General features: G+C 36.5%; 1 protein-coding gene across 4 annotated transcripts in view; it reads left to right on the forward strand.

The window, feature by feature from the left end:
* Positions 1 to 13260, forward strand: part of Atm (ATM serine/threonine kinase) — a 108654-nt gene that overhangs the window by 91489 nt on the left and 3905 nt on the right. For 2 of the 4 annotated variants that reach the window (XM_013510995.1, XM_005378035.2), the window contains 5 exons: positions 694 to 843; positions 8254 to 8419; positions 9644 to 9730; positions 12016 to 12130; positions 12315 to 12378. In XM_013510995.1, the coding sequence (XP_013366449.1) occupies positions 694 to 843; positions 8254 to 8419; positions 9644 to 9730; positions 12016 to 12130; positions 12315 to 12378 (582 nt within the window). Of the gene's footprint in view, positions 1 to 243; positions 375 to 693; positions 844 to 8253; positions 8420 to 9643; positions 9731 to 12015; positions 12131 to 12314; positions 12379 to 13260 lie in introns of those variants that run through there. The other 2 variants (XM_013510996.1, XR_001232882.1) reach the window with 2 other exon arrangements.

The following is a 13260-nucleotide window of genomic DNA, read 5'->3' on the forward strand; positions in this document are numbered from 1 at the left end:
TTTTTTTGGTTTTTCTCCGGTACCAGGAACCGAACTCACGACCTTGCGCTTGCCAGGCAGGCGCTTTTGCCGCTGAGCTAAACCCCCAGCCCCAACTTTTCATTTTATATTTAGGAAAGCATCTCAGCGAAATTAGTAAGACTGTAAAATAAGAAAACATGTTTGTATTAAAATTGAGACTACATTCATGGGTGATATTTTCCTTGGTAAATTCCTTAAGTTTGATTGATAATACACGTATAGGGAAAGTAGCTGGATGTGATCGTGCACACTGCTGTAATCCCCGCTACTCAGAAAACTGAAGCAGGAGAATTTCAAGTTTGAGGCCAGTCTGGGCAACATCGCAGGGCTCCAACCCAAAAACCAAAGTGCAGGTAATTACTCTGCTAAGTGGAAAAAATTAAGTATTGATCAATTGCAGATAAGGTTGAGAATAATTAACAGCAGTGACCCCTCAGGGAATCGTGGGGGACTGAGAGATGGCTAAGCCCTTACAAATCTTAAGAAGTTTTAGAGAATCATATTCTGTGAGCTTAAGTTTATTTCTATTGCTTTCCTTTAAGAGTCTTTGTCTCCTGTGGACAGAGAAATGTTCGTACCACTCAATAAAATGCTTTCCATCTACAAATTGTTAAATGACTATCAACTACTCATTAGTGACCATCCATAATCAAAATATTTAATGTACTTCAGGTGGTCCCCCTCTCCCAGCGAAGTGGTGTTCTTGAGTGGTGCACAGGAACTGTCCCTATTGGTGAATTTCTTGTTAACAATGAAGATGGTGCTCATAAAAGATACAGGCCAATGGATTTCACTGCCCTTCAATGCCAAAAGACAATGGTCGTAAGTAGTGCTCTAAATATTACGGAAAGATTATTTAATAGCCTATTAAAGCTGGCAGCTAGGGGCTAGGGATTTAGCTCAGCGGCACAGCGCCTGCCTGGCAAGCGCAATGTCCTGAGTTCGATTCCCGGTACTGGAAAAAAACCCCAAAAAAACCAAACAAACAAACACAAAGCTGACAGCTACTAGGACTGTTATAGACTATAAAACGTTTTCATGTCATGAGATAATTGTTTAAGATACTAAATTAAAAAACGAAAAAATACTTGAGTGAAGAAGGAAGTTGTTTTGTTGTTGTTGTTGTTAGTGTGTGTTTGTAATACATAGTGTTATGTTCATTTTGGGGAATTAGATCATTTTCAGTCCCTTCACTCATCCCAGATCTTCCCCTGATCTCCTTCCCTATCTCCAACAAATCTGCCTTCTTGTTTCCTACCATCTCTCTTTTATCATCTTATTACCTAATTAAGTAATTCATTTATATTTTAGGTTTTCTGTATGAGAGAAACCATGCAGTATTTAACTTAGCATGTCTGATTTATTTCACTTAACATTATGGTCTCAATTTCCAACCATTTTCCTGCAGTGGCATAATTTCATTCATCTTTACTGCCAAATAATATTCCATTGTATATATCATGCATTTTGTTTATCCATTTATCTGTTGATGAATATCTTGGCTATTTCTATAGCTTACCTGTTATACATTACACTTCTATAAATATGGGTATGTACGCATGACTACTGTATAGTCCAGTGTCATCTAGCTTTTTGGGAGTATACCCAGGAGAGGTATCCCTAGATGAAATAGAATCTTCATACTGATTTCCATAGTGGTTGCAGTAGTTTAACATAGCCAAGACTTATTTTTTGTGTTCTTGATGATAGCCATTCTCCCTGGGGTAAGACGGAATCTCAGAGTTATTTTGATTTGCATTTCCCTAACAGCTAAAGATGATGAATATTTTTTCATGTACTTGACTATTTGTACTTCTTTATAATGTGCCTATTCAGTTCACTTGGTTATTTTTTAATTCGGTCTTTTGCTTTTGTGAAGTTAATTTTTTTGAGTTCTTTATATATTGTAGATTATTAGTCCTCTATCAGAAGAATAGCGGCTGGGTGTAGTGGTGCACAGCTATAATCCCAGCACTCGGGAGGCTGAGACAGGAGAGGCTAGCCTGGGCTACATAGTAAGACCTTGTTTCAAAAAAAAAAAATTTGCAAAATTTGTTCATACTGTTTAGGTTGTCTCTTTACTCTGGGAATTGTTTTCCTTGCTTTGGAGAAGCTTTTTTTTGTTTGTTTATTTGTTTGCTTTATGTAGGTACTCGGAATCAAACTCATGACCTTGTACTTTGCCAGTCAGGTGCTTATACCACCGGAGCTATATCCACAACCCTTGGAGAAACTTTTAAATTTGATGTAATTCCATTTGTTTATCCTTTATGTTAATTTTCTCCGCTGTTGGAGTTCTATTCAGGAAGTCCTTGTATGTGGATGTAGCTTCAAGTATTTTTCCCTTGCAATCTGCTGTTTCAAAGTTTCTGTTTGTATAATTAGGTCTCTGATCCATTTTAATTTTTTTTTGTTTGTTTGTTTTTCTCCGGTACCGGGAACTGAACTCATGACCTTGCGCTTGCCAGGCAGACGCTTTGCCGCTGAGCTAAATCCCCAGCCCCTGATCCATTTTAATTTGATTTTGGTATCAGGTGAGAGGTACAGATCTAATTTCAGTGTTTTGCATGTGGATAACCAGTTTTCCCAGCACCATTTTTTATGAGGCTATTTTTTTCTGCAAAGTGTGTTTTTGGCCCGTTTGTCAAATTAGGTAAGTGAATGTGTGTGAGGTTTCTGTGTCTTCCATTCTGTTCTGTTGGTGTATATCTATTTTTGTGCCAGTATCATGCTGTTTTTGTTACTATATCTTTGTAGGATGACTTAAAATCCCATGTTGTGGTACCTATTTCCATAGGGATTTTTATCATGAAGAGACACTGGGTTTTGTCAGAGGCTTTTACTACATCTATTGAGAGGATCATGTGATTTTCATCCCAATTCTATCTAATTGGTATATTACATTTTTGATTTGTGTATATTGAACCATCCTTGCATACCTGAGATGAACCTGACTTGGTCATGTTGTACAGTTTCCTAAATGATTTGTGAATTCTCTCTGCAGTATCTTAATGGATTTTTTTGTATCTATGTTCATCAAGGACATTGACATGTAATTTTTGTTTTTGTGGAAGACTTACCCAGTTTTCATATCAGCTAATGTTGGCTTCATGGAATATGTTGGATCATTCCTTCTCTTTCAGTTACATGGAAAAGTTTGAGGAATATTGGTATTAGTTCCTTAAACTTCTAGTAAAATTCAGTGATGAATCCATGGGATTCTTGGCTTTTCTTAGTTGGTAGAGATTATTACTGCATCACTTTCATTGATTGTTATTGTTCTGTTCAGAGTTTTTATATCTTGGTTCAATTTTGGTAAGTCATATGGGTCTAGGAATTTATCCATTACTTCTAGATTCTTCGATTTATTGGATATGTTTTCAAAGTAGTATCTAATAATCCTCTGGATATCTGTGGGATGTATTATAATTTTGCCTTTTTCATTTTTAATTATATTAATGTGAGTTTTTGTATAAGTTTGGCTGAGTGTGTTTCAGTTGTATTTATCATTTCAAAGAACCAGGTCTTTGATATATTGATCCTTTGTATGATTTTTTTTACTCTCAATTTCATTAATTTTGACTTGGTTTTTATAATTTCTTTCATTCTACTACTTTGGGGTTTGAATTATTCTTGTTCTTCTTGGACCTTGAAATGAATCATTCAGGACTGTTCTGTTTCTAATGAAGGTCCCCATATTTATAAATTTCCTTCCGAGAACTGCTTTCATTGTGTCCCATAGATTCTGATGTGGTTTTCAATTGTCGTTTGAGTCTAGCAATTTTTAAATTTCTTCCCTAATTTTTTTGCCTATTATTCAAGGGTAAATTATTCAGTCTCTCTATATTGGAGTAGTTTCTGTGGTTTCTTTTGCTGTTGAATTCTAGTTTCATTTCATTGTGCTCTACTAAGTAGCAAGAGATTTCAGTTCTTTTGTATTTACCAACACATTCTTTATGGCATAAAATATGATCTCTTTTGGGGAAAGTTCAATGGCCAGCTGAAAAGAATATGTGTTCTGATGTTGGATGAGCCTTTTGATAGATACCTGTTAAGTCCATTTGTTCTATAGTGTAGTGTAATTCTGATTATTTCCTTGTTTGGGGTTTTTTTGTTGTTGTTGGTTTTGGTCTGGATGAACGGTTTCTTCATGAGAATGGGATATAGAAGTCCCCTGGTATGAATGTATTGGTGCTTATCTGTCCCTTTTTTTCTTTTTTCTCCTTTTTTTTTTTTTTTTTTTTTTGGTTCTTTTTTTTCTTTAAACCATGTCTTTTATTTTATTTTGGGGGATTTGGGGTGTTTTTTTGAGATGGGGTATTGCTACGTAGTTCAGACTGGCCTCAAACTCACGGTGATCCACTTGCCTCAGCCTCCCAAGTGCTGGGGTTACAGGTGCGCCACCATGCCTGGCCTAATCTATGTTTTTATATCAAGTAGTTTTTGTTTTATGAAATTGGGTACACCAATTTTCTGTATGTATTTAATATTATTGACTTTTCTTGGTTTATTGTTCCTTTTATTGACCTTTTTTGTTTCTTCTGACCGGTTCTGATTTAAAGTGAACTTTGTCAGAAATTAGAGTAGGTACTCCTGATTGCTTTCAGGCCTGGGAAGCTTTGAATATCATTTTCCATCCTTTTATTTTCTGTGTCTGTGTGTTTTGGGGATCAAAGGGAAGTTACAGATTTTTAGCAGTATTTTGTTGCTTTGTTTTCTTGGGATTCTTGTGTTGAAGGTTGTAGCTCAGTTGGTAAGTAAAGTTCTACTGCTGCTGTGGAAACCTCCCTATGATGCATCCTCGGTATGAATCAGGCTTTAGGCACCTGTTCAACCTATTTAAAATACTAAGGTTCGTCCCTAGCTTTACATTGCAAGGAGAGAAACATTACCAGTAATATCAATATCCAAAGAACCAACATACATCAACATATAGTTTAAAACTTATTTTTAAAGTTCTCAACTCTTTCAGTAACCCAGGAAGACTAAGGAATAGTAACGCTGGAAAATAGAAGAAAAAAATTAGTTAAAAAAGGAAAGAAGAAAAAATAGACAAAAGAGATCAAAAAGAAAATAATAAGTTTATGATACTATTTTTATAGCTGGAAAGAAGATGGAGAGGGATAGGAAGTTTTAAGAAGTTATGTGTGGGGACAGAAAGAAAAAGAAAAGGGGAGAAAGTATAAGAGAAGCTTCATAGACATTGGGTCCATTTAATAAACCAACAGAAACCCAGCGCTAGAAGACCCAAGAAACAAACCTTGGTGAGGGAGTACCTGTGGCACATCAATTTAAGAGACTATATACACTATAAACAAAAACAATAATTAACACTCATACACAACTGCATGTGCAGATATGCCCCATGCATACTCTATCAAATAGAAAAAATAAGTTTTAATAGTTTTTATTTATAAAAACAAGTAGGAAGGGACAGGAGATTTGAGAGGGTATGAAAGGGGAGTAAAGAAGAGGAGGAGGGAGGGAATTTAAATTGAATGTAAGAATACAGGGAGATTGAGTCCATTTGGTGATCTAACAGAAATACTAACATAGCAAACCCTGTGAAACAAAAAACCTCATATGACAGGGTAGGATACAGAAGTAAAAGCAGTAACTAGCACTTGTACGTTCTTACCAGTATGCACACAGCCTGTCCCCAGCTCTTTAAGAAAACAAAGTATTAAAAGGCAAAACAAAATCAGTCCAGTCTTCCTCCTTGTGATAGCATGTGTATGGAATCTAAATTAGACCAGATTGCTCCTCCACCTCACTTCAAACTGGGGAAGCCTTGTAGAGGTTCGAGGGGCCTGGGTGCCATTCCTTTCTGGTTATGGCTGAAAACATGGTTAGGTTGGCTAGTAGTTGAGTTAATTCCCAACACTTTACTTAAACTCTTCCATAGGTGGGGGCTAGAGGGCCTAGACCAGTGGTGGCGAATGTATAGTATGCATGCTGCAGCAAGCTGTTTGTATCATTGAAAGCTCTAAAAGGATTGCCGTCACAAGTCTTTAGCTCATGTTCAATGTTGGCTACTTATGTTGTCAGCGGGCAAGACCAGAGGGTCGGATAAAGCTTCAGCAAAAATCCAGCCTGCTCTCCTGGAGGTTTAGATAGCTTGTCACTGTGCATCTCTCCCCAAGGACCTCCAGGTGGATTGGAGAGGAGGAGGCACACAGGACTGTGTTAGAGGCTGCTAATGACCAGCCTTCCTCTGGCCTGCAGAAGTTCCCGCAGACTCAGACCCCTTCCCACGGTATTCCACTAGGGTCCTTCTCCTGCTCTCATGACTTTAGCTTTACCACATCACAGCCCCCTCTTTCCAGGGAGCACACTAACCATTAGGGTTCTAAAACTAATTTTTTAGAAAGCTAGGTCCTACGTGTCACATGGTTCTAGGTTTTGGAGTTACGAAAAGTGTGTCGGTTTTCTGACGTTGGCGGAAGGAGTTCTTCAAGAGGGCTTCCCAGTCTAATTCTGTCCAGATCTGTGGCTTTTGAATCAGTATCCTGGAGCCATTAGGGAACGTAGTCACTTGTAGTCTGCCATCTTTTATTCACCAGAAAGGTTTTTAAATTATACACAGTATCAACTCTTGTTGGATGAGAAATTTAAAGATTCATCAGTATAATTTTGCTTCCCATTTGGGATAAGCTCAATTCTTAAACAAGATAGCAGTTAAAAGAAAAAAGAAATTATGCAGTAATTTTTATATGAAACTGATACAGGAAACCATTCCAAGATACTTGTCCTGTCCTTGGCTTCTCTGACATTTATTCACCATATCAGTAGTGTTTATTGAATGCCTATCCGGTACCGTGCTGCAACTTCACAGATATTATGGCTAATCATTATCATTTTTCTTCCTGCTTTAACATGAAAAGTATAGAAGATTAACTTGCACAGCGTCTATAACCAGATAGTGTGTAGCAAGGATTTGAATTTTGTCCAACTCCAAAAATTATTTTTCATTTCATTGTGCTTTCTGTTAACATATCTTTAAGATGTGTAAGTGCAATAGATGTTGTAGTTATGTGTCTCCAGAGCACTGACAGGTGACTGGAGATGGGGGAAAGGAATAGTTAGTTGTATTTGTGTGTCGGGGGGATTAGATTCAAGAAAGACTTCATAGAGAAGAAGGTACTTGAACCAAAATTCGTCAGTGAGTTTTCTAGGCAGAAAAAGCATGTAAGCTACAAGGGGGAGGCACAAACGGGAAAAGACAGCGTAGACTTAATCTTTGAAGAGGAACAGATAGATACAGTTGGATATTCATCCATTGGTCAGAAATGGAGGGTTGCTTTACGCAGTGCTAAAAACCTTGCATTTTGTCCTATAAAGAAGGCAAAGGTAAAGAAGACCTTGACAAGGATAGTGATTATCACATCAACATTTTTAAAAAGATAACTCCCACATTTTAGCAAAGATAACACTGTGTATTGTGTTTGTGAGAAAGCAGGTTGGAGGCATGAGACAGGGCATGAACTAAGACTAATAATGGCAGGAATGAGGAATCATGGGTGGATGTGAGGCAGAACTGACAGAATTTGATTGCCAATTAGACGTAAGTTTAGGGAGTGGAGTACCAGTTTTCTGGTTGCAGTGATTCAGTGGATAGTAAGGTCGTTTAAAAAGTTGAAGAATGTACAAGATAGCTGAGGTTTGCCAGAGATGAAAAAGTGGTTTTGGAGTTGGACGTGATCCAAATGCAGATACTAATTGGGCAGGTGAAATAGTGCATCAACCTCGAGTATCTGGGCCAGAGGCAAAGATTTAGAAGTCATCGGCACACGGGGAAGAGTTGGGCCCTTTAGAGCAGGTAAGCTTTGCTTCAGCAGAGTGTTACAATGTGAGAAGATACTGGAGGACAGAGTTCTGAGACGTGATGACATCTGCTTGGCCATCCATCACATTCTTTCATTCTTCTCTCTCTTTCCTGTTACAGCCTCAGTGCTGCGATGCCTGGAGATTATCTGGAGATACCTTTGGTATTTCTGTTCACTTCCTTCTAGATTTGGAATTTAATTAAAACAACTAATAGTCACTGTCCCTCTTTTGTTTGAAACTAATATGCAAGGCCTAAGGAGATTATCATTTCAAATTAATTGCTTTCTTGGCAGCCTGTTAGCTTCTTGTACGCAGATCGTGTTCATCTTTTCATTTCCCCTGAGAAACAAAATGGACTTTAAACACAATATGGAGATAACAGCTTTATATATGATCTCTTTAAAGGATGTACAGAAGAAGTCCTTTGAAGAGAAATACGAAACTTTCATGGATGTTTGCCAGAATTTTCAACCAGTTTTCCGTTACTTCTGCATGGAAAAATTCCTGGACCCTGCTGTTTGGTTTGAGAAACGATTGGCTTATACTCGTAGTGTGGCTACTTCTTCTATTGGTAATCTTTTGCATTTTACTAGAGCCAGTACTCTGCAGCATTCTGAATTGCATGGTAATGGTGGTGGTGCTGACAATTATCAACCAGGCTGTCTTCATCTTAGATCATTGGGGTACTTATGCATCCTAATCCTTAGCTTCTCCTCATAGCATTTGCAGACAACAGTTCTCCTCTGAGTAGGGAAGTAAGACTGGTTTTTCTTTGCATGTTTTCTCTCCTGTATGTATATTGTTGAGATTTTGTTTGAAAGGTAAAATCTTTGAAAACTCCATTCAATATACTTTATTATGGTTCTTTTGTTCAAAATCTCTTTCACACCATGATATCACCCAGTGATGGATTTTTAATAGAATCTTGTTTTCAGTGTAGAAATAGTGATACAGATTTTGAATGTGGTGTACTATATATATATATATTTCACATCATTTTTAATCTATAAAAGATTGGAATAGCTAGATGAATCAGTCAGCAAAATCCTAGTATATGAAAACAGGAATAAAAGAGGTCTTCTGATCTATTTTTTAACTGAAGACAACTGCCTGCATGACTTAAGTACTACATTCAGAGATACAGAGCATGAATGTTTTGAAAAAGTCCCTGGATAATTTGAAACTTTCCTGCATTGCAAATCACTAATTTGATTCAAGTCATTTAGTTTGTAGCAAGAAACTTGGTCCAGTTAATATAGCATCAGCCAGACACTTGGCATCTTCATTGTCTTTCATTAGGTTTAGTGTTTTAAGATATATTATCCTCTGTTTTAAAAACAGAAATGCAATTTTTCCTCGATGTGTACCTGCTGAAGTGAATTAATGATTAATTTGTGTGTAGTATCTTCATCAAACAGAAGAAAGTTTCACTAAAGAATGACTTTCATTTTATCAGGATACCCAATAAAAATTTTGGTGCTTATAATGCACGCTTTGGCCCAGGCAAATAATGGGTCTCAGCTTTTAACACTAATTTCCAAAGTACTAAATATTTTAAAGCTTATACCTTTTAATAAAGGGAAAATTTTTTTAGCAAATTATCTATTTGAAAATGAAGTCTACATTAAAGTAGACTGGCCAGGTTTGACTTAAACTTAGAATGACCACCACCTATGTACCTAATTTTCTTTAAATAGGCTAAAAAGCCAAAATACAAATAATAGTCAGTGAGATTAGTTGAAGTTATGGCTTAAGTGTTTATTGGAAATAATGAGAATGAGTAATTTTTTCCTAGTTGGTTATATCCTTGGCCTTGGTGATAGACATGTACAGAACATCTTGATAAATGAACAGTCGGCAGAACTTGTTCATATAGACTTAGGTAAGTAATAAAAAATTTGTTTTTAATAACTGTTTAGTCATCAAGCTATATATTTTGCCTACCAAGATATTGTAGATATGAAACTGATACATCAGAGAAATATAGAGACATATATACACAATATTTTATAAATTTATATATGTGTATTTTAAAGCATAAATGGTGTTAGAAGAGGTGACAGTTAAGTCTTAAAGAAAAGAAGGATAATCAGGACAAGGATTGATTACGTTGTTGCATGTTGTAGACATGGCGAGACATTAAATGTTGAGGAAGTTTGCATGTAGTTGAGTAGCTAGAAAGAGAGATTAGTACCAAGATGTAAAGAGCTATGCTGAAGAGTTTTGATTTCAATCTGTTAAACAATAGGAAGTGAAGATAAATTTAAGCAGAACATGATCATATTTGATTTTTTTTTTAAGAAAGGTAATTTCAAGACCAAGTTAGAAAACTAGTGGCAGCAGAAAAATAAGTTAGGGACTGTTTTAATAGTTTAGCCCAAATGTTCATCATTTTTTGTCTAAAATTATACAGGCTAAGAGACTGGATTTAAGGGACATACTTGTTATAAACTACACCGGTGATGTTAGATGTGAAAACAGAGACAGGAATTATGTCAGCAGTAAGCACCTGACAGAATTCTTAAACATCACCACAAAACTGCAGCCCATAAGAACTCTCAAAAACTCAGCAGTTAAAAAAAAGTCCAGTTGTAACATAGGAATAAGGCACAGACATGTCACAGAGAGATACTCAGCAAATAAACATTCAAAAAGATGTATGTCTGTACTACAAGTATATATGGTAATTTGTCCCACAATAGCCAAAACCTAGAAATAATTCCAATTTCCTTTAGTGAACACATGCTTAAAGAAAGTGTATTATATCCCTATCATGGAATATTTCTCAGCAATACGAAGAAAAATATATTGATATACACAATTTAGATGAATCTCCAGAGAATGATGCTGAGTGAAAAAACTTTATCCCAGGGGCTGGGGATTTAGCTCAGCGGCAAAAGCGCCTGCCTGGCAAGCGCAAGGTCGTGAGTTCGGTTCCCGGTACCGGAGAAAAACCAAAAAAAAAAAAGAAAAAACTTTATCCCAAAAGGTTACGTACTGTGATGTTTGTATATACACTTAAGATGACAAAATTATAAAAATGCAGAACAGGTTAATGGTAGCTAGAAGAATAGGGATAATAGTGGGGAATGACAGGCCAAGGGAAGAAAGTAGGTGTGGCTATAAAAAGGCACTATTGGGGATCTTTGGGGTGGAAATATTAGGTCGTGGCTCCATCTGTGTGAGTATCCTGGCTGTAATATTGCACTATAGCTTTTTAAGATATTACCATGAGGGATTTTGGGTAAAAGTTACATAGAATGGTCTGTTTCTTTTTTTTAAAGTTTATTATTATATTTATATATACATAATGATCACATTTATATATACCTAATGGTTATAGATACATTTATGTATACATAATGATCACATTCATCATAGGGAATTTGTACCTGTACATGATATAGCTTGATTTTTCCCCTCCCCCTACCCTCCCTTGAACCCCCTTTCCCCTCCTTATTTACAGAAGCTTTATTTCCATTTTTCCCTTCTTTTCTTGTTTTTTTCCTTCTCCTTTCCTTCTCCTTTTCCTTTCTCCTTTCTCCCTTCCTCCTCCCTAGTTCCCCTTCCCATTTTAAGATTTTCTTCCCATTTCACAGTAGCTGTTGTACATTTTGGTCCTTATTTACACTTTTGGTTTCTTACACCAGAGTAACAATGCAGTATTAACACGTGCGTCTGATTTATTTCTCTTAAGTTTATGGTCTCAAGGTGCATCCATTTACCTAGAAATGACTTAAATGTATCCTTCTTTATGGCAGAGTAGTATTCCATTGTATAAAAAAACCACATCTTCTTTATCCATTCATCAGTTGATGGGCATTTGGACCATTTCCAAGATTTAAGTATATTATTACAACTACATTTATCTATAATTATTTCAAAACTAAAAATTTCATTTAAAATTTTTAAAAAGCATTTAGAGTATACATATCATCTACATTTTAAATTCTACCAGATGTTAACTTCTGTCTTCAAAATCACCTTTAATCTAGATTTCTCTGATTATGTTAAGTTCTAGTTTGAATTTCTGGTGAATCGCTACCATGTATGTGTTCTCTTACTGATATAATAAAGTGACAGATTATTGCCTTTGCAAAAGCTCACATGACAGTTGGAAAGAACGTTAGCTATCAAATCTGTACCTCACTGTATTTTTTGTTTTAGGGGTTGCTTTTGAACAGGGTAAAATCCTTCCTACTCCTGAAACAGTTCCTTTTAGACTCACTAGAGATATTGTGGATGGCATGGGCATCACTGGCGTTGAAGGTGTCTTCAGAAGGTAAGGGGGAGCAAATGGTGTCAAAATTAATTGGATGCAGATTTATATAGGTAATGGAACTCGTTGATAGAATTATGTCCCGGTGCATTACAGTCCTTGGGAAAAACCCTGGTAATAGGTAAAGATATGTCAAAAACATAGGTGTACCACAAAATCTTCATTTATGATGCAATTGATATTTTAGATGCTGCGAGAAAACCATGGAAGTTATGAGAAATTCTCAAGAAACCCTGTTAACCATTGTGGAGGTAAAATATGTTATCAAGAAATCTTTATTTCTCTATCAGGTAGACACTGGCTATTCAATAAGAAATAAATGGGGGCTGGGGATTTAGCTCAGTGGCACAGCGCCTGCCTGGCAAGCGCAAGGTCATGAGATCGGTTCCCAGTACCGGAAAAAAAACAAACCAAAAAAAAAAAGAAATGATAATATGGATGCTTCAATAATGTAGAAATTAAAGTCTAAAATTGTATTATCTTGTCGCTTTGCACTTAAAAAAGTCCAAACTTTTAATAAAGTGATTGTGATTGTCCCAGCTTTAAGAGTAATTTCTCATTTGATTTTATGAGGGACTTTCTGTCCTTGACTGTAAGTGTGTGCTTCTCAGTAGCATCCTGGTCCCAATCCCCAAGTATATGATTCCTCTTTTCACTCAGATTCTATTTTTCTTTGAACCACAGTCTGTATTCTTGATGTATTAACAGTTTAAGTATCTCCTGTGTCCTAAACCTGTCTTTCAGAGCACTTTGACTGGGATGTATTTTTCCTTTCTTCTCAGTATATTTGACTTTCCTGGCCTTCAAGATCTTCTTTTCTTTACCATGGACCATCCTATCCTCTAAGATTTTCTCTTTTCTGCTAAGGAAATATTTCTGTTTCCTAGCTCAACTGTACTTAGACAGGGACAGTTTTGTCCTATCCAGGACAGTTGGCAATGTCTGGAGACACTTTCTTTGTTACAGTTGCAGGGGAGCATGAAGGTGTAATTGACATCTTCTGGGTGGAGGGCAGGGTGCTGCTAATCACCCACAATGCACAGACCAGCCCCTCACAGCAACGAAGCATCCAGACTAAAAATGTGAGTGGTGCTAAGATTAAGGAACCCTGCTCTAGCAAACACTTCTGTTTT

Source organism: Chinchilla lanigera, unplaced genomic scaffold (assembly GCF_000276665.1).
Source record: "Chinchilla lanigera isolate Chin_1 unplaced genomic scaffold, ChiLan1.0 scaffold00011, whole genome shotgun sequence".
Taxonomy (NCBI): domain Eukaryota; kingdom Metazoa; phylum Chordata; class Mammalia; order Rodentia; family Chinchillidae; genus Chinchilla; species Chinchilla lanigera.